General features: G+C 47.1%; 1 protein-coding gene across 1 annotated transcript in view; it reads right to left on the reverse strand.

Moving 5' to 3' along the window:
- Positions 1–20978, reverse strand: part of HPSE2 (heparanase 2 (inactive)) — a gene marked incomplete at both ends in the record, with an annotated part of 98119 nt that overhangs the window by 35968 nt on the left and 41173 nt on the right. Inside the window, 2 exons of the mRNA XM_010136733.1 lie at positions 1138–1309; positions 1878–2051. Coding sequence (XP_010135035.1) covers positions 1138–1309; positions 1878–2051 — 346 coding nt within the window. The remainder of the gene's footprint in view (positions 1–1137; positions 1310–1877; positions 2052–20978) is intronic.

Here is a 20978-nt window from a genome sequence, read left to right on the forward strand (position 1 = left end):
TGCTGCTTTCGCAGCACCACACTGAATGTGGGGCCTGCAGCTAGCGATGGCTCACGCGGCATCAGTGGCAGCCATGGTGTGGGTGCAGGGGCTGTTCCCCCACTTTCGTCAGCGGGCGGGATGCTGGTGTTGCAGCTGGTTCAACCAACTTTATGGTCTCTTCGTGCTGCTGCAGCAGAGCTGAGAATCTGGCCCTGGCTCCCTCCCTGCCTCGCTGGGGACTGCATCAGTGTGCTGTTTATTGTTTCTGCCAGATCATTCATGCAGATGTTAATGAATGCTAGACCCAGCTTTGCTCCCAGCAGAGTCCCTTCCACACCTCCCCCTGCCTAGCCCTCTGCACTGTAGTTTCTGTTTACAGTCCTGCAGGGATTTTCCCCTCTGCTGCACCGTCTTCGAGCAGCACAGTCCCAATTCCCGCTGCCAGCAGGCTTCCACACCTCTCTGGTTCCTGTAGCTGTCCAATGTCACCTCCAGGTGTCTGAGTCCCTCACTGTCACCATTCTTTCTCCACCTCTGGCCTCCGCTGCCAGCAGGCTTCCACACCTCTCTGGTTCCTGTAGCTGTCCAATGTCACCTCCAGGTGTCTGAGTCCCTCACTGTCACCATTCTTTCTCCACCTCTGGCCTCCCCAAACAAGAGGCATGCCAATTCTCCTAAGAGGAAGCAGAGGGCTTGGCCAGTGAAGAAAGTTGCTACAGGTTCTTCCTCTGCACAGATGGAGAAAGCACAGGGAGAAGTCGTCACCAAATGGGAAGAGCAAAGCAATTTGTCCAGGAGGACTCTGAGACAACATCTATACTGATAAGTGGTACCAGAACCCACATCTTGGCCCTGCATCCACACTGTTGTGTTACCTTCATGTCCCAACAAGGTGGGCACCTCAGTCTGCGCACTGTCTTGGGAAAGCATTAATCAGTCCAGCTCAAAATCCCACCAGGGAGTTCTGCAGAAGTTTAGCAGCACAGACAATCATGAGCCCAAGCCCCTGTTACTGTGGCAGCTGAGCCACACAGAACCTTGCTGTCCTGGCAGCTGTTGGACATCAGGAGTTAATTTACCTGCTGCAAAGGGCATCAGTCTCGGGGGGGCGGGGGGCGTTTCTGATATCTTCTTGATAAAAAAAAAATCACTTACCCTTCCAGAAGAGCAATGACATTCTTTCTGGGCCTTCCAATGTTCGGCCCATAGAGGTTTGCTCTGGAGTAAGTGCGGATAAGCTGCAGCAGGCTTCTCAGCTGGATGTAGTCCTTCCCCAGCTGGCTGCCGTTCACTGAGCGGCCGATCAGGGTCCGATAGTTATTGGGCTCTGGGAAAATAAAAATAGTCAAGCAAGGCTTGCCAGCTCTGCTCCTTCATCTGCACTTCCGGAGAGGGACACACAGCTCACACTGTTGCACAACTTGAGCTCTGCAAAGCTGCCTGCCTGCCCGGCAGAGCAGCAGAAGGAGCCTCTGAGGAGTAGATGAGGGTCATCACTTGCTCTCCTGTGCCAGCATCTCATTCCATGCCCCTTTTCCTGTGTGATGGTCCTTAATGTCATGCTTCTGCCTCCTTAGGGTCCCCCACTTCCACTAGCACTGCAGCCACCATGTAAGTCAATACAGCTGGCCTGGCCACCCCAGGACTGTCTGTGCCCAGCAGCTGAGGCAGAAACATTTCACATGTTTAATCAGCTGATGGAAACATCCAGCTAAGGGGCTAACACATGCCAGGTCCATCTCAGAGATGGTGCTGCCTTATAGCAGCTGCCTTTAAATCCCTCTGAAATGACATTGACAAAGCATCCTGGGATCCGTTAATATCCTCTTCCAAAAGGGCATACCTTTCTGCTACAGCAAGCTCCATTCTCATGGCTTTCTTGTTCCCACACTTACCGTTGCCCAGCTCCCAGGAGATGTTGTACTTCTTGCTGGCACTGTACTTCAGCAGGCTGAGAGCATTGGAGCTGTTCCAGGAGTTGTTGGGATTTCGGCGCAAAGCATTCAGTGCAAAGATCAGGTGAAGGCCAGAGCAGTCAGCAAAGTTATAGAGTTTGTCTAGAGACCTGGCTGGGAAGAAACAAAAAAAGTTTGTAATTCAAATGAAAGCTAGTTCCAGGGACGTTCAAAGGATCCTACTGTCCCTGAGACCTTTCCTTCTGTAGATGATGAGACAGGGTCAAATGCCATCCCCATGACATCTGTAACTGCAGAAATGCACCTGACCTTTGAAACTGGGATAGGATTCCAGGTGTGGGCTCATCTCCTTCCAGCATGAAACTTGGATGCCCTCCACCACTGTGTCAGAGCTAGGTGCCAAACCAGAGACAAGTGACTTTATAACATCTCTTTTCATCTGCTCTTGGCAAGGAAAGTTCAGCCTTTCCTGTGCTTATCCTGCCTTGCATCTCTTTCAGAGCAGATCCCTGCAGAGCCTGGGGAGCACAGGAGGAAATCACCACCCCAGGGCTGCCAGCTCACAGCCACCTCTCCTTCACACCACCACAGCCTGCTCTCTGCTCCCAAAGCCCCCAGCACAGTAATTAAGCCCCAGCAATAATCAAATAGAGCTTCTGAGGTGTACACCACACACCCATCTAACCTCTGCTCTGCACACAGAGAGAGGAGCTTCATGCCACCCCTTGAGCTGGGAGTCAGAGGAGAACTCCTGGCCTGGCAGCAGCCTGGCCAAGCCCTGCTGCTGGGGTGGCCCTCCCGGCATGCTGGGCTCTTTGTGGGATTTGTGTCCTACCTGCTGGCCCCAAAGCTCCCTGGCTGGCATCTACTCTGCCTTGATGAGCAGTGGGGCACCAGCCAGCAGCAGCAGGAGAGACCAAGGAAAGAGCTGAGCCACTACTCAGGAAGGAGTGACATTAGGACAGGAGAGCCAAAACAGTTAATGTCTTCTTTTTGCTTCAACCTTCCCTAAAAACTCAAAAGCAATCAAATGACTGTTGAAGCCATGTCAGTGTTAGCAGGATACAAACTCATGCGACAGCAGAAGATTTGGTTAGAGAGTAATTAGATAACTGTGGTGTTTTCAATCATCCCTGATTGTTGAACTGCATCCCAGGACACTCGGCAAGCTTCCTGAAGCAGCCTCAGAGATGCAACCACTTAACTGCAAAGAGCCACCAGGGAAGGGGAGGTTCCAGGGGGCTGGGGAGGGCAGACCAAGGGCTCTGCTTTCAGAAGAGGGGAAGGAGGTGCTGGGGAATTAGGTTAGGCAGACCAGCTTCAGGTCCCAGAAAAATACTTGGACAAATAATCAAGCTGCTTGTCAGCACTTACAAAATATAAGGAGATGATCAACAACCACAGGAATGTGTCAAGAACAAATCACAGTGAAGCAATCTACTGACAGGAAAACAGGGCTTGCAGGCAGCAAAACAGCCTATTAGGTCTTATACCTTGACATTTTTTAAGGCTTTTGACATGATTGCACATGATGTTCTCTCCACAAAGTGAGGTAACCCTGATCTAGACTGAACTGCAGTGAGAAATACACACATCAAGAGCAGCCACCAGTAATTTGCTGTTAAACTGAAGGGTCTGGGCAGCCTGCTCTGGGTCTTTTTACATGTTTCCAATAAAGAGGGTTATAAAGGAGCAGAGGATACGTACATCAGACTTGCCATGGCACTAAGATGCTAGCATACACCGCCATGGCCAAGGGAGCTGGAGGAGATGAGGAGGAGACAACTCCATGCTCAAGGAATAGTTCTAAGCCCAGGGATGATGCTCTGAGTCTCCTTGTACCCACAGTGCCTGATTGAGGTGCAAGTGAGATGGTGACAGCCAGGATCTGCTCCCTCTGGTTGGGAAGCTGCTCACAGCCTATGTGTCTGCAGTTATTCTGTCGCCCTTCCTGAGCACTGAAAGCCTCAGTGAATACGGAGCCAGCACTGAGAAGAATAAACTTATTTTGGAAGTATTGTTTTAAGAAGGGTCAAGGAAATAACTGCTAACCGAATAGCTAATATTTAATGGAACTCAACAAAGTCATGGAAAAAAAATTCCTAATCCCTTTGACAATGTTTTTCTAAATGCTACTGGTTGCTTGAGTGAAAAGTAGCTGAATTAGATTAATCTAATGTATTCATCCCACTGTTTCAGGAACATTAGCTGTTTTTCTGGATATTTAGTGAATTAGAGACAGATACAGTTACATAATACTCATTTACTTCAGACCTCCAGGCAAAAAGCTGTACATGAAATGAAGCTCCTATAAAGAGAATAAGGTAGACACCAATATGACAACATGAAGATAGCAAAAAGGTGTTACCTGCAGTTCCCCTGCTAGAAATTAAACTTTTTCACTGACGCAAACCAGTTGTAGTTCTTAAGTATTACAGGAGGGGATTTGGTTCCTGTTTAGGAGCCTCTGCAGAGGACTGGGAATTGATTTTCCATGCATCCACTGGAGGAAACAAGCCGTCTGTTATCCCAGCGCAGGGCCTGCCACTGTGAAATTATATTTTCCCCATGACACTTATTTTGTTTCCATGCGCCTGGACACAGAGGTGCCACATGTATTTCATGTTCTGCCACAACTTTCCAAGCTGGAAACCTCAGCGATCAGGGGAGAGAGCTAGGAGAAACACACAGATGTCGGGAGGTTGCTCCTGCACGTTTCTGATGGTCTCCCAGCACACAAGACGATCTCCAGACTGCAAAGAGGACACAAAGAGCAGAAAACTGCTAATAAACCTATCTCTGGATCAAACCAGATCGTTAAGACAGGCGCTCTTGGTATCAGGTGTATCAGATTATCCTCAGCAGTTGTCTTGGGAAAGTGTGAACCTGGAAGCACCGGTCTCTCCAGTGACTCTAGCAGAGGCTTGATGACCAGTTTACACAAGATATACAACTGTTAGTCGTTAAAGGGGCACATCTGACCCCTCCCTGAAATGACCGCCTTAAACTGGATATCTCCATTGCAGATAGCTACAGTTAGACGGGAAGAGTACTGCCATGGAGGGCTAAAGCACAAAAAGAGGCATATTTAGCAGACCTTGAGTGATGTCCAGCCCTCCCTCAGTACAAACAGGGCCAAAAGAGAATGCTATAAATATTTTACTGCCATGACTAGGGATGGGCACATTATTTCTGAGTAATGAGAACATGAAGAATCACAGTATTATTAACAGCTGGCTAAAACTCACTTTGAATTCTAGATAATTGCACTGTTTTTTCTTCATCAAACACAGAAAATCTTGCAGGAATTTAACCTTTCCCCAGATAACAGATCATTAGGCAAGGCTTTCACAAAGCATTTCAACAGAAAAAGCCATTGTCATACCAGAGTGAATCTTAATAGAGCAGAACAGGATTTATAAGATGTTCTCCCTGCCCCTTCTCCCCCTCCACCCGGTGCAGAGATGCACACGCTCAGCAGTCATATGCCACTGAGCTCAGGGAGAAGGAATAAAGCAAATTTTAAAAAAGGGAGAAAAAAGAAAGAAAATGAAAGAGAATAGAAGAAAACACAAGGGTGCTGATATTCAGCTTCTGCCATTATGCTCATTGTTGGAGTGAGGCTAACCAAGGCAGCAAAGCTCCACACTCCATTCACTCACCCCCAGCAGCAGTGCCTGCTGGCGGGTTTCAGCAGAGATGGGCTCCTGCCTTGCTGTATTTGGGACTAACAGCCGCCACTGGGCAGAGACAGAGGCATATGGCCTTGATACAAAGAAGAAATCAGAAGATATTTGGGCTTTCTCAACCTTTTACATCCTCAATTGCAGAGGCTTGAACAAATCCGGAGAGTGAATACCACCCAATGATGCCTGGCTGGATGGTCACAACCCTGCCCTGAGCTGAAGCTCTGCACAGGAGTTAGAGATTTTGGCTGTCTGCAAGGATCTCTCACCCTGCGCAGAGGGACACAGACAACTTCAAAATGCAGAAGAAGGTATCTGTGAGGCCACAGCAGGTGGTGGGGTTCATGTGACAAGTATGTCTTTTAGGATTCCTTCCCGTTTTTCTCCTTTTTATACAAGGCTAAATTTTAAAATACTCCAAAAGATGGATGGCACTTAACTCTGTGGCATGCCAACACAAAATCTGAGGCACATTAGAACGACTCTGGCAGTTTAAAATAATTGGAAAGACTTTCCAGTCATAGTTACTGAATTAAACATTATACTAGAAACTTTATAAAGAACTGCCATTTGGTAAGAGGGACAGTTCAATAGTCTCTGGGTTTGAAATTCTTCCACATATTTTATTCTGCTTCAGGAATTTTGCTTTGGCAGGGTTTAGCACAAAGAATGGAAATTTACGTGCGCACTGAGATGGAGGCTGAGATGAGCCAGTGGGCTGAGGGGTGGCGGGGCACGGCACAGCATGCCAGGGGCTTTCGTAATGCTGAAAAGTCGAACCAGAGGACAGCAAAGGAGAGCCCGTTCTCTCTCCATCCCCACCGTTCACCATATCCCTCTCTTGCACATACAGGGTGTGCCAGCACTGAGGAAGAAAGGGCGAGAGCTGATCAGAAAGCGGGCAGCACACACTACACTCCCTAAATCTGCAGGTTACCCAAGAGACCAAGCAAATGCACAACAGATGAACCCTTCTGTTGATAAAGCAAAGTAATGCAGTTCTAGAAATAATGATTTCAACTAATCATGGTTATTGCTTGACTCTGCATTCCCCATAAATTCTGAGCAATGCCTGAAGCGTCCCTGCAAACAGCTCTTGGTGCCAAGACTGAAGCCAGCAGCATCCCCTGCTTCTCAAGCACCTTGCCAGAGATAGCAGAGGGAAGGGGTTGGGGAAGACCTGGCAAAGAGAAGCCCAAGGAAAACTTTACAGGGAGTGGGCAGGCTGGGCGGTACAAAATGTTCAGACGAGATGAGCAGAATGGCTGGTGAGAGCAGGGAATGCAAAAAGAACCATATTCCCACTTACAGGAGAATAAGTGGGTACGTGGAAAATTTGTTTACAAACCAATTGGCACCATAGTCAGCTGAATCCCATTTGCACTGGCCCTCCTGGGCTAAAAATCCTCATAAAAACACATCTACGTGGCAAGGACTTCATGTTTTCTCAAAAGATACGCAACAGGCAATCAGAGAACTCCAGACCCACAGGAAAGGTCTGCAAAACCAGCTTGAGCCATTCCCATGGATTCCATCCCCATTTTCAGACAGGGAAACCAAAACTCCCCATCCACAATTTGCACGATTAGAACACCAAAGTGTAGCCTTCACCATCGCTGCAAGGTCAGAGAAAAAGCAACATCCCACACTCCCTGTACGCACTATAACATCCAGCTTGATCAACTGGATTATTGGAAGTTTTTCCTATTCTAGCTGCATGCCAACCATCCTTCAAAGCTGTTGCTTAATGAGAACTTTAAAGATTCTAAAGCTACCAAGAAACTCACACAGTTGCTGGAAATTGCATTCTCATGATGACCATCCCAGCTGGGAAGCTGCTTTATTTTAATTCAGTCTTCTGAAGCATTTTGCTCTTCAGTAAAACCACACCATGTAAAGATGCTGAAGAATTCCCAGGCAAAATTGTTGGCAAGAGGGAAAAGTTTGCTAGCCTCAGACACACATTTCACCTGAAATGCTCCCTCTACCTGGTCAGGCTCCTGCTATCCCCCCAGAAGGATGGAGGTGTGCATTCTCATTTGCCTTCCAGGCTTCCTTATGGCTCTATAGGGGAGCAATGGCTGGGGGCGTGCTGCACGTGGGGAGTGCTTCCCAAGGCAAGGTGCAGCGTTGGAGGTCCTCTCTGAGTGACAAGAGGTGCTTTGGCAGAGCCTAACAGTGCTATAGAAAAGGGATCTAGTTTAATCCCATCTGAAGAATACCTGCAAGTTGGAGGAACTGGCTTTAATACTGCCAGCCGGTAAAGAAATGCTGCACACTGTGTGTTAATGAGAACCTGGATTTTATATCCAGCTGGATGACAGATGGGGGATCTGTGCTATTCCTCCCCAGAGTATTGATGGAGTCTTGTTCCAAGGGAATTCTTGTCATCATCCCTGGTCTTTAAGCAGCTGAACATCGACCCTCAATATTCATTCAAGTCTTTAACTAGATTTTTCATTTCACTGCCAATGCAGAGGTGATTATGCTGACCACGTGAGCTAGGTTTAGCCCTTAACACCACCATACAGAAATAGCAGTCTGGGGGCTTGGTGTCAATCTCTCGCCAATAAGGAGCTTGGCCGGCAGCCATGGATTGTGGGCTGAGTTCCCAGCTGGCATATAACTTGGAAGACAACCATGAGGTCTGGGTTCAATATCCAATTGCTAAGGAGTCTGGCTGACAGCCTCATTTTGTGGAATGAATCCCAAATTAATATAATGCTTTTGATACCAGACAAGGGGCATGGCCTGCTTCCAAATGCTGTAAAGGCTCAGATAAAAGCTGTAGGCATTGGGTTTAATGTGTAAATGGTATCAAGGTTGGATAACAGTCAGGATTGGGCTTAATCCTCAGATGGTGAGAAAAAGGAATGAGCCCTGAGCTCTGCCTTTTTGGAAAAAAAAAAAAAAAGAGCTCAAACAAGCAGAATAGCTGTTTTCAATCCTCACATGAGCAAGAGCTCACGGGACAGTAATGGTTTCTAGGAACAAGTGTAAGTTGACATGGAGCTTCAGAAGAGATGTAGAATCTGGGTTCAATCTCCAAATGCTGTAAAGCTCAGATAATGGCCAGAAGGGCAATTTCCAAACCCTTTGTTCCAGCCTGGTGCCTGGGAAGGAACCAAGATCACATTACAGCCAAGAAAGCTGTTTTCTTCTGCTGCATAACTTAAGACATTTTCCCGTTTGTATCAGGATGAATCCAGCATCTTCTAAAGTTTCAGAGGGAAATGGAGGTGGGCAGGGAGAGGGTTACGGGTTTGAGCAGAGCAGAAGAACAGAGCAAGAGAAAATCAGACTGTGAGCACCACCTGCTCTTGTGCACCTTGTCAGCCACCCCAGATCACTGGGCTTGAGTGACAGAAACTGTGCCAGAGAAAACACCAGCACAGCTCATCAGCATCCTTGCTCAGGATGGGGTGCAGCACCTGCACCGCTGGGCATCCTCAAGGCCTCCGAGAGAGGCAGTACATGCCACCAAGAGGCTGTGATAGCCTGCGTGGCAGGTACTGCTCAACTGACATTGCTCACACGAGGGATTAATGTGAAACAGTGTGCACAGCAATACCTCACTCCCGCTCTCACAGCTCACTCATGGAGTAGCCTCCTGACGTAGCTAGGCTAGTTTGCTTGAAGCCAATCCCCTTTGTATAAAGGAATGCAAATAAAATGTGTATAAAATATCCAAATACTACTTTGAGTGGGCATTTAAGATTGGTCTGTTACTCAGGAGGTTTTATGTTAGGAGGTTTTCTTGAATATAATATTGATCCCGTGAAAAGCTTCAGATTTTGTAAATCGGCACTATTCCCCTTCCCTTCAGAAAACTCTTTATAATCTAAATTTGGTCCCTAGGACTCTCAGCTTTAGCTCTGAAGTTCGAATAGGATGGACAGAGGATGAGTGCTGCCGTAACAAGCTGCGGTTTGTCAATCTGACCTCCAGCTAGCCAGACCCTTGAGCAGCAACTGTAGACTTCGGGTTTTACCCCCCAAAACACCCTCCCGGCGCAGCAACTACCCAGCTGTAATGACCACGGGTGCTGAAGACAAGCCCTGTCAGCGCCACCCCCTGCACAGACAGTGGGCACAGCCCAGCATTTTTCTCTTTAACCTGTGCAAAGCTAAAATGTTGGTGACAGGTTACAGCCCATGCCACAAAGCCGCCTTCCTCAGGGCTTTACCTATGCATGTGGAAGGAGCGAACCCGCCAGGCTGCAGATAAAACCCAGCTCTGCTGCCAGACCGTTTGCTGACAGAATGACTGTTTTATATGGCTATAAGAGCGGCTATAAGAGCGGCTATAAGCGCAGCTGTCTGAAAAGCAACAAAATCTATGATGTGTGTTTCTAAATCCAATGACAGCTGGCAGTGCTGCACTGCAGCTCATTCCTTCTTTTACACTGTTTAGCTGAAACACTCCTTTGCGATTGCCCTGATTTATCAAAAAACAGCAGTTTCTGGAACAATTTAAAAGCATTCCCAAATAGGCAAGAAGTGGTCAGCTCTTCAGCACTCAGCAATCTGCGAGCTCCCAAACAGGCAGGCAGCTGGAGATGGATGGGGACAGTGATGGGAGGACCAAATGCCCTTCCTAGCCACCTCACGGGGAGGACAGGGCTGTGGATCACATCAGGATGGGGGGTTTTGAGGCAGCTGCAAAATGTTACCCACGGGTTGAGGGAATGGTAATTTATATGGTTTAAAGCTGACTTGAGGTGCAAACCTGAGCTGTTCCTGCGCTGCCAAGGAGAGGTGACTTGGTCCCTGCACAGTGCTGCTCCCCAGCTGAGGAAGCCACATGGCGGGGATCTCCTCGTGTGGCTGAGTCTCACCTCCCAAGCATGGGAAACCCTGTGCAGCCCAGACCTACACAGGTGTGTCCGAGATAACACCGTAGCTTGCTGTACACTGGAACATGAGGCATGGGGTGTAGACACAAAGGCAGGTACCATGCCTGTTCCCATGCTCACCTCCTCCTGCCTGTGGGGCAGATGACAGCAGCCATCACGGGGACACCACTTCCCTGCACAACGCTTGCTGCTCAGGCAAGCTGCATCCACATCATTCTTCCAAGGGGACATGGTTGGAAGGCAGAAGCTTCCTTTATAAATACCTTTTCTCATAAATACCTGAGACACTAACACCGAGCAAGAGGATGGATGTTTTCAGCGCTTTCCTGCAAAAAGTGAGCTTGGCAGCACAGGCTGAGCAGCACCCTGTGCACGTGCTGTGTGGCTAAACTAGAATGGAAGATGTTCGGGTACAAAGCATGTTTTTAACACATCCATTTAATCTCAGTAAAATACTTAACCCCAGTCAGCGGTGCACGTAGCTCACCAATTCCCTTCAGCCCGGGTGGCAGCTCCCGTACGCCGTTTTTGCTGCCTGAACTGCTGTCGTGTGTCAAACACACGGCTTGATTCAGAAGAGCCTTCTGCAGGGATGTGAACCAGACCCACCTGACAGCATCCCCAGAGCCGCAGAAGGTGCAGTGCCTTGTGCCAGACCTCTCCACCTGCCACCCCCCAGGTCTCTCGCTGCTCTAGAGAACACCACCACGGAGCAGCCACACCAGGGAGCTGAAATATCACGGTAGGAACAAATTCAAACTGAGGACTTCAGCATTGCCAAACCCCAACATTCAGAAGTCATGAGTCAAACTCCCCAAAATCATGGGACTGACTTGAGAAATCTGATTTTAACATGATTTTCACTGCCTGATGTTTTCAAAAATTTTGGGTGCCTTTATAGGATATTTTTAAGCTCTTCTACTACCAGGAGAGCTAAAATCTGGCTTGTTTTAATTTTTCCTTGTAATGGCAGTTGATGTGCAGCAAAACAACCACTGTATTTTAGAAATTGTTTGGGTTGGCCTCACTTCCCTGTGGGTGGGGGCTGCAGCCAGTGGCCAGGGGCAGGGGCACGCCTGACCCCCTGGCCAGCAGGCACTGCAGCAGAGATGCTCTGCCATTAAGCAAGGATCTGCCCCTCTCTTCTTACAATCTCTAGCTATTTGGGGGTAAACCCAGAATCCACAAACATCAGGTGCTTCATTTTACAGGTCTGAGTCAACATTTCCTATCGTACAAGGAGCCACAGTAGTGGTGTGCTGCTGAAAACCACCGATCCCAGCCCTGACCCATCCTCTTCTGCGTGTTGACCCCGTTCTCGCCATTGGCCATCCCTGGCTATTCCCGCTCAGTGGAGCAGCTGATTTCCCTGGGAGAAAGAGGGAGTGACTAGGGCTCTCCACACACTTTGTGAGCTGGGCATCTGGTATTTTTCAAAACTCTAAGACATTTTAACTGAAAACTGTCCTAAAAAAAAAAAAAGAAAGAAACTCAACCAAAAAACAACGCATAAAACCGGAAATGTTTCAATCTGAAATCCTTAATTAAAACCACACTATTTAGTACATAAAGGAGGAAGTTAAAACAGAAATGTACTTTTGCACATTACAGACAGAATTATAATAAACACAAAGCACTGCCAAGAAGGAGGCATTTTCAAGGCTAAAGGAGATGCCTCCAGCTGCACTCAAATAATGTCAGAGGCTTGTCCGCACTGCCGAGTGTCACCGCGTTTGAACACAATAGCAAACGACCAAACCAGGCAGATGAGGAAGATGGCAATTATTGGCGCAGACCACTAGTACTGCAGCAAGGACCACAGCCCACTGGGGTCTATGAACTCCACTGACTTCCCACAGATCCCAGACCCTGGTCTTAATCTGTAAAATATTTGAAGGAACTGGCCCTGGCTGCTCCTGCTCCTCTGGGCTCGCAGATATGGCTCAGCTGGAGGGACCCAGTTTGGCAGGAGCTCTCCCCAGCTACTCTTTGGGGGAATCTTGAACCAAAGCACACAGGGTGGAGTCTGAACCTGATTTTGGAGGCACAGACAAACGGCTGGAAAAGGCCAGCGTCATCAGCCTGATGTCCTGCACCACGCAGCCCGGAGTGCACACAAGAAATGCAGGAGTCAAACCCAGTCCTTCAGCACAACAGAGCAGATCTTTGGTAAAAGGTATCCACTGCCAGCTTAAAATTTGCTGTAAGTGTGTAAATTGGCCTATCCCCATGTAAAATTTTGCAATTATTTAACGCCTGTGGTCAAAATAGGCACCTGGCTTGTTGTCCAAACCTCCCTGTCTGGGCCTTCTAGTGACTGGATCTTGCGATAACCCTGCCTGCTACGTTTTTTCATTCTGGATGGCTCAAAATTAAGATCAAGCCTCCTCTAAACACACTTTAATTAAGCAGCATTTGTTGCAAATCTTCAGTATCTTCACAGCAGTGCAAGTTCTTCCAAGCTTCTAACCAGTTCCGTAGCTGTGCTGTCCTACAAGTCTTATCAAGCTATGTCAACAGACCATTGCTATGTGTGACATTTAGGATCTCACTAAATTATATTGCTGTGCTGAGGGAAGGGTAGTTCTGCTCAGGCTCCTGCTCCTCTGCACCAGCTACAGAGCTGTGCTCGAGTGCCTGCTGCTGCCCAGGCGAGATGGTCTTCTACAGAGAGGATGCTGGAAAAAGCAGCGTGAAGATGGTTGATACCTCTCCAACCTAGAGAGGTTAGAAACTAGATCTGAAGGGAGCACTCACAAAAGCTAGTGGTTGTCCTAACACTAGCTTGGGATACGGCTGAGGAAAAGAGCAATTGCAGTAGGCTCAGAGAAAAACTGAGTGAGAATACCAGGCACCCTTCTGATCATATGATATGTCTGCACATAAATGCCAGGAGAACAGAGAACAAACAAGACTCATATATAACAGCAGCATTTAGCTTCACTCATGCTTTATGGAAAGACACAATTGGAAGGGAATACTGATATAAGAAAATGTAACTTGTTTAGGAAACAGAAGAACGAAATAGGAAAGGTTGATTTTTTTTTTAAATGAAGAATACTTCGAGGTTCAAGAAGAGGTTAGAAACAGACTGTGCATGTCTCCAGGGACAGAGAAAGAGACAATGAACACAGGATGTGTCCCACAGAGCTTCATTGCTCAGAAACAGGACACAGACAATGCCTTCTGAAGCATCTGACTGAAGCAGCCAAAATAATTGATAGTCAAATTAGTAGGGACAGGTAATTTTAACTCCCCTGGCATCTGCTAAAGACAGATCAGGGCAGATCCCAGGCACATCAAGCCGCTGGAATGCATAGGGAAAAGTTGCTCTGGAGAAGGAAAAGTAGCAGGGGTGGGGTTGTTTATTACTTGAATATTATTGATACAGAAAGTTGATTAATAGTTCAAAACTGGAAGGAAATATGAGTGCAAGTGGTTACAAAACGGTAAAGTTCAGCAATTTAAGGCAGTGAAGGAACAAGAACAATGGATTAAAGATAATGTATTTCAAAAAAGCAAATTTGAACAAATCCAGGGCGCAGGTCAAGAGGATCTCTGGGGAAGAGAGTTTAAGGCAGCATTTCCCAACCAGTGAGACATGGAAAGGCAACAGCTGTGCTGTGGGTCCGAGGGAGAGAGGAGCAGAAAGAACTGCAGGAAAATATTTTGCAAATACATACAAATGAGAGGAAGAAAGAGGAGAATATCAATCCTTACCCTAGTGCAAAAGAGTAAACAAAGTTTTGACATGAAGCTCTTCACTTTAGTTTTCATAGAAAGAATTAACTGTGACATGGCTTTCAATTGCTTTAGTTTTAAGTGTGAAACAAGCAGAGCTGAAGAGGGAAGGAACAGATAAAAGACCACTTAGGAAACCTAAACCACGAAAGTGCTTACCACTATGAAATCCATGTCAGATAGTCTTATCAAATACAGCAGATTCATATGCATTCAATAAATCCTTTTTCTGCAGTTTCACACAGAATTCTGCCATTATCAGCGTGCCCTCTTGCAATAATGCTGCCCTTTGCTGACATGGTTCTACTCCTGATGCACTGGAAGCATGCTTATTGCTTTACTCCCTGGTCACAGATGCATCCCCGATACCTTCAGCTTCCCCCCACTGCTTGCCAGTGTTTCGGGGGAATGCATCTCGTCCAGCTCTGCTCCCATGGAGATATCACCATCTGAACTACTTTATCCTTTTAAGGTGAAGAAGAACAGAAGAACAGGCACGGCTCCTTGTGAAGCAGGCACAGAAAGTGGCTCAGGTAAGCTCTATAGGAGCTCTATACCTCTATACCTCCTGGAGAACAACCCAAAGCCAGCTCAGCCCCGGAAATAAACACTGCAGATATATGGACTTGGATGGGATGGATGTTAAATTTCTCAATAGCTACTCTGCAGTCGCTGCTGCCAGCACAACTCCTCCACTTTAGTTAGCGCACCCTTGGTCACTGTGGAGACAGAGAGGGGTGTTCTCACAGCCTGCCAGGACAGTAGCTACAAATAAAATCCGTTAATTGTATCACGCCTAGAGGTGGCTGTCAAAAATGCAGGGAGCCATGTAGGCAGAAGAGGAAGATGAGAGCATGGCTCACCTGTGTTATGTGGGACCCAGCTAAACACAGCAAAGGGCTCTGCCATGGATTGCTCCAGTCAATGAATGGGCTTAGATGTGAGATGTTAGAGAGACCCTCTGCACGTTTCTTAACACATCTGTGTACCCAGCTGTTGAGTGACCTACAGCACTGCCCTCTCTCCTCTCCCCTCTTGCTATCGGAATGCAAATCCTTTGACTGAACATACATCACATGACATTCTGGACCTAAAGAGTGATATTAAAATCAAGTAAATGAGGTGCTGGATTAAGCTAGTGGTGTCATCGGCTTGCCTTCTGGGAGAGGGATCTGAGATTTTTGCAAGGTACTTATCAGATTTTTAAACTTACTCAGCTAAACAAACAACCATGTTAAGCCTCTGAAAGGGATTCTGCCACCAGAGGAGACAGCCTCCTGAGACAATTCTTGGGGTTAAAGGTTGATCTAAAGAAGCACAGTTTCTCAGGGTTTAACTGAATGTGTCTCACTGGTTAATTGTTATCTTTCTGGATATTGTTTAATCTCCACTGAAAAATAAATGCATGGAAGATATTAAAATCAACTTCTTAAAATAAATCCCCCCAAAACTGCTTGACAGTCTTTAATTAAATAATTCCACCTGAGAATCCATCCCCTCAGATCACATATGGGATATGCCCACTGGCTCCCACCTTTGGTAAATGGGAACCATGTGGACAGCATTAGAAGAGGGAAGTGCAAGAAGAGGTGAGCCCAGCGAAAGGCAGATGAACACACCATGGCATGCTGGGGAAGATTAAAGGGAGACAAAAAAGGAGGGTTGAAAGCTTTTGACAGCAGAGAACAGGAAAGTTTCCGTATCTGAGAAAGGTTATGGGCTTGCTCTGAAGGCGAAGGAGGTGTTAGCAGTTGTAAGAAAAGATTACATCTTGTCCTGGGAGGAATGCTTCAAAAGCAATTACTTTCCCTCTTAGCAGTGACCTCGCTCCCTTTATTGCTGAAGGCTCTGAATGTTGGAAGTCTGGTCCTGCAAAACGAGGCTGGTTGTGCGTTATTGAACAGCTGATAAACATTTTGCTTTTGGAATTGAGAAAAATATTTATACTCGCAGCACTCAGAAATGACTCGACAGATTCTCACTCAGATTTCGGGTCATGTCCTCGAGCCCTCTGTATGAAACTTTAGCATAAGAAATTCTCTTTTAAAGAGAGATGACAGGATACAATTACAGACACTCAAACCATGTTTGCAGCCACCACCTCAGGTTTCCACATGCTTTTGTGTTACATCAGCACCAAGGGGAGAAACAAGGTGAGAGGCTGGACACCTGGAGGACAAATCAGGCATCAGGACCACCTCCTGGAGGGAGAACGGAGAGAGTCAGAGGGTGCCCAGGATGAAGGCAGTAGAGGCACCAAACTCAGGCAACCCCAGCCTCTTCCTGGCAGCACTGATCAGACTTGGTGGTGGTGCACTGCTGCGCCACACAACAGCTTTGATCACAAAGACTGATGGCAATGAGAAGTAGATATCTACAGCAATTTAGGGAGGAATGTGAAATATTTTGTGAGCGTGCATGTAGAAACAGATGACTACATCTTTCTCAAGCATTTTTGGCCATCCAGTCAAGAAGTCACATATCCAGCACTTGTGTTAGAAAAGGTGGCAGCAGTGGGGAGAGGTTTATCAAGCTGATCCTTCAGGCCCTTGTTGATCAGGATTTCTTTCTGAATGGAGCGCAGAAGTCCTGGCATGACAAGCACAACACAGGGCTGTAACTATCAGAGGGGCCTGGAAAACCTCATTAGCTTGCTGATGGCTCTTCACCCATGTACAATCTAATCATCACAAGGCCTGAGCAGAAGGGAAATCCAGCCTCTCCGTGCCCTGGAGTTTTGGCCATGCTGCTGATAACCATGCTCCAGGAGGGCATCAGCTGGGGCACTGTGATGAGAGTGGGGTTCCAATCAGTGCATTTCCTGTGTATGCCATTCCTTGACACAGGAGGTGCTGCAAGTCCTATCAGTGATGATTTCCTACTTCTTGAAGGATGGAGATCTGCAAAATTTCCTTAGCCTCTAATGGCTCCTTCCCAAGGACAGTCTCACTAGGAGGTGCAAGCTATTGGCAGCTTGAGGGCCCAGAGGAGCTGTTGACCGTGTTTAGGCCACAAGCCAGAAGGCTTGATTTAATCCAGCATAAATGGAACTGTTTTATTTATTCTAATGGTCTGATGGCAAGGGAGGAGCGCTCCCTGGCCTGTGACAGCCACAGCCTTGTTCCAGACATGAGGTCCAGTGCACAGCCTTGCTCCAGAAAACACTGTTCCCAGGGACAAGATATATATCCCTGTGTGTCACCTGGAGGCAAGGTTTCAGCAGGCTCATGCTGCCTCAGAAATGTTTATTCTTCTCTCAGACCTGTTGGCTGAACCTGTATATCTTCCTTGGTCAGATGAGCCCACGAGGTGGCTCCACATGATGAGGAAGGACTGTTTGAGCCTCCCGTCTCCAACAATGGCCAAGAGGAGATACCTGAAGAAAAGCGCAAGAGGGGCAACCATGCCATGACACCTCCCAGGGTACACTTCCAGCCTCTGGGAATCGGTGGCATAGGGCACCAAGCATACAAGGAATCAGAAGTCTTACTTACCAAAACCAGGCAACAGCAAAAGCCAGTAAATAACTATAGCCCCAGCACTTCACATGCACCATGAGTATAATGAAGCTCAACTCGGAGTAACCTGCTGTCCTATCTTAAGGTCTGAAAGAAAGATGTCCAAGTTCACACAAAACAGGGAGAGTCTGCTGAGCCCTCAGAACAGACTCATGCCAAATTGTAAATAAAGATCCAAGAACACTTGACACAAATACTGAGGCAATGACTAGAAAAATGACTTATGAAGTGCACAGTGAATGTCTGCAGGGCTGACCAAATGGAGGAGAAGCTTTTAAGAACTGCAGAAGCTTTCCAGAGGAACAGAATCTAAGGAGCGCCAATTTGTGTCAAAGATTTTCCATCTGCACATAAATAAATAAATAAGAAAGATGGAAGCTGACAGGGAGAAATCTGTATTGCCCATCACAGAGCCCCTGTGTGGGTGTAGCTCCTCCAATACAGAGCTTGGTCTCCAGGAAGACTGAAGTGTTGCAGATGGCCGGCAGTAGTCATCTGCATGGGGATGAGTTATACTTTACAGGTCCAATTCTGCCTCTAAAATTAATACTGTGTCCTCTACGTGTCCCACGTACTCTTTGGACCAGCACAACATTCACTTGCTGGAGAGGGAGAAACAACATCCCTCAGGCAGAGCATGGTCTGGGAGGACAGTGAGAACAAAGGAGCAAGAAAAGAAGATGCAGGACAATGAGTAGAAAGGAAAAAGAAATAAACTTATTGGCCAAGCCAGGCATCCCAGCTCCCATTAACTCCCACTGCTGCTCTCCACAGCACCTCAGCATAAGGACACCAGCCTTGCTACCCACCGACACATCCGTGGAGGAAGCAGAAAGGGAGAGATGGCAGGCAAGGAGGGAATGAAGGCAAGCCAAACAGCGCAGGAGGGAAAAAACGTTTTGGGGTTTATTTTTCACACAGGATTCACAACATTCCTCAGAAAATTTAATTTTGCCGTCCTGTTCTTGTTTGCTAACCAGAACCAATTTAATTTTAAAACAACATGCAGAGCCAACAGGGGAAAAACATTTTGCAATGGCTCTTCGCTCCCACTTGGAATGGCAAGCACAGCTTAACTCGTTCGGCTCCTGCAGCCGCAACACCAGCTCATGGGGAGCCGGCCCACTGGCATGGGAATCCTCCGGCCAAGAGGGAACAGGGGACTCGCTGGCACCGATAAATGACATGATACAAATGGCTTTTTTTTGAGCAACTTGACAAATCCCACCCCGTGCATCTGCAGAGGCTGGAGATGGAAGGAGAGGAGAGCAATTTGTTGTGTGGAACATCTTCCTCTTGCCTGGCTCACTGCTTGACAGCTTGCTCCGTGGTTTGTAGAAAAAAAATGGCCTGTTACCACATATAACAAAGAACAGAAAGCTCCTATTCCTCCTCTTCTACCAAGAACACGCACATTTCTCATATCAGCATGTGAATCTTCTGTGGTTTTATGCTTTGTTGTGATGGTTTGGTAAACAAGCTGATAAAAATCAAGAGCTGTTCAAAGGCAAGGTTAACACACTCATGTGCAACCTGGCTTGTCAGGGAATGCTAGAAACATGTTGCTTCTGCTTACCATCTGCATGAGCTTATTCAGACTAAAATAACAAAGTGTATTTCCTAATCTCTGTCAATGTAAATAGAGCCATTAAGTTGCGAGGCTGTTTACATTCTGGGAAATAGTCGATGCATTCATCCTGATTGCTCCTCGACTCAGCACAGTGTGGGGGCACTATGGTTGTAACTGCAGCTCTGCTGCAGCCCACAGCCCCACTGACCACCAGTTAACACCAGGCACTGGGACCTGCCACATCTGCTCCACAAAGCCATAGTAAAACTCCTTGCAAATATTATATGTTGCTGTCCAAATTTGGTTTTATAACTAGAAATGAGGACACAGACACTTGAAGGATCCAGCTCTCCCAGTTGTAGTATCTGGCAGACAAAAGTAGGAACATTCACATTTTTTGAAAGGAGCTCTTTTGGTAGGTAAAATTGTAAACATCAGAGCAGAAAAGACCTGGAGCTTGCTGGTGGTGTGCTTACAACAGCTCTGTCTTCTGCGTCACGCAAGGACCAACACTGCAACACAAGCACGTAGAAATGGCACAGCCTTCACCCTGGAGGATTTACGCCCTGGAAGAAGAGGGGATGGTACCATCTGTAAGCTGTTGCATCCCAGAACACTGGAGCCAAACACTGCACTCTTTTGGCTGAGGCAAACCTTCTGCTCATAGAGAAGACCCGAGAGCGAACATCACCCAGCCCCGAGGGGTCCCATTGCTCCAACCAGCGCCTCTTTGACCATACAGGGACTGGGCTCCTGAGCACTGGCGGGAACATTTCCACAGCCTTGCAGGTAAAACATGCTGTTCTGGATGCTGGCCTGCATTGCTAGCCTTGTTACTGCCCTAATAGGTGCTCCCTGTAATTGTAGGAGACCATTGTTTTTTCTTGGCCTAGATTCACCTGCAGAATTGTAGAAGAACAAGAATTCCACATTTGGAAATAATAACAAAAGGATAAAACTGGGCAAATAATGGTGCAGCCTAGGTCACACATTCCCATTTTATTAGACTCAAGCCCTCCTGAAAGAATTTTCTTGAATCTGCGTGTGCTAGCTAAGTGCAAATATGTTTTAGAGGACATTCCGTTTCACAAAATAGAGGGGCTCCGTTTCTCCGAGTGTTATATCATAAATTATCCATTATAGGTTCAACAAGTTTTGCCTTTATACTATCTAGTATAACAGCTCTGGACCTGCCCTCTCGGCTCTGCTTGGTGAGCCAGCCCTGCAGTTTCATGGTCTCATCAGAAATGTTTCCCCATGGCAAGGCCATAAAGTTATGTCTCTGTATCACTGCTCTTCTCAGCTTTTCTCTTTGCCTCATTCCTGGCTGAAAATATCCCTTTCCTCCTTTGCATGTGGCTCTTCCCTCTACTAGCAATTAACTCAATTTCAGCAAACAGAACAAAAGACAACATGGAAGATAAAGCGACAGCCCATACTGATGGGGACCACGCTGCTCAGCCCAGCTTTGTGCCGAAAGGCAGCGTGCAGAAGAAGTCCTGCACCGTATGGACAAGGATGAGAAAGAAGCGAGTATGAGTGCATTTGCTTTAGCTGCTGATGTTCTGCCAACCACGTCATACATAACCGTATAACAACAGGGCACGTGAAAACCAACACACCAATGTTTGATTTTACCTTGACTTTCAAGGCATCTAAGCTATGCAAGCACTGTTTTTAAGAGTGAGTTTGTTTGTTTGTTTTTAAAAA

This window comes from Buceros rhinoceros, unplaced genomic scaffold (assembly GCF_000710305.1).
Source record: "Buceros rhinoceros silvestris isolate BGI_N320 unplaced genomic scaffold, ASM71030v1 scaffold11035, whole genome shotgun sequence".
In the NCBI taxonomy this organism is placed as follows: Eukaryota; Metazoa; Chordata; class Aves; order Bucerotiformes; family Bucerotidae; genus Buceros; species Buceros rhinoceros.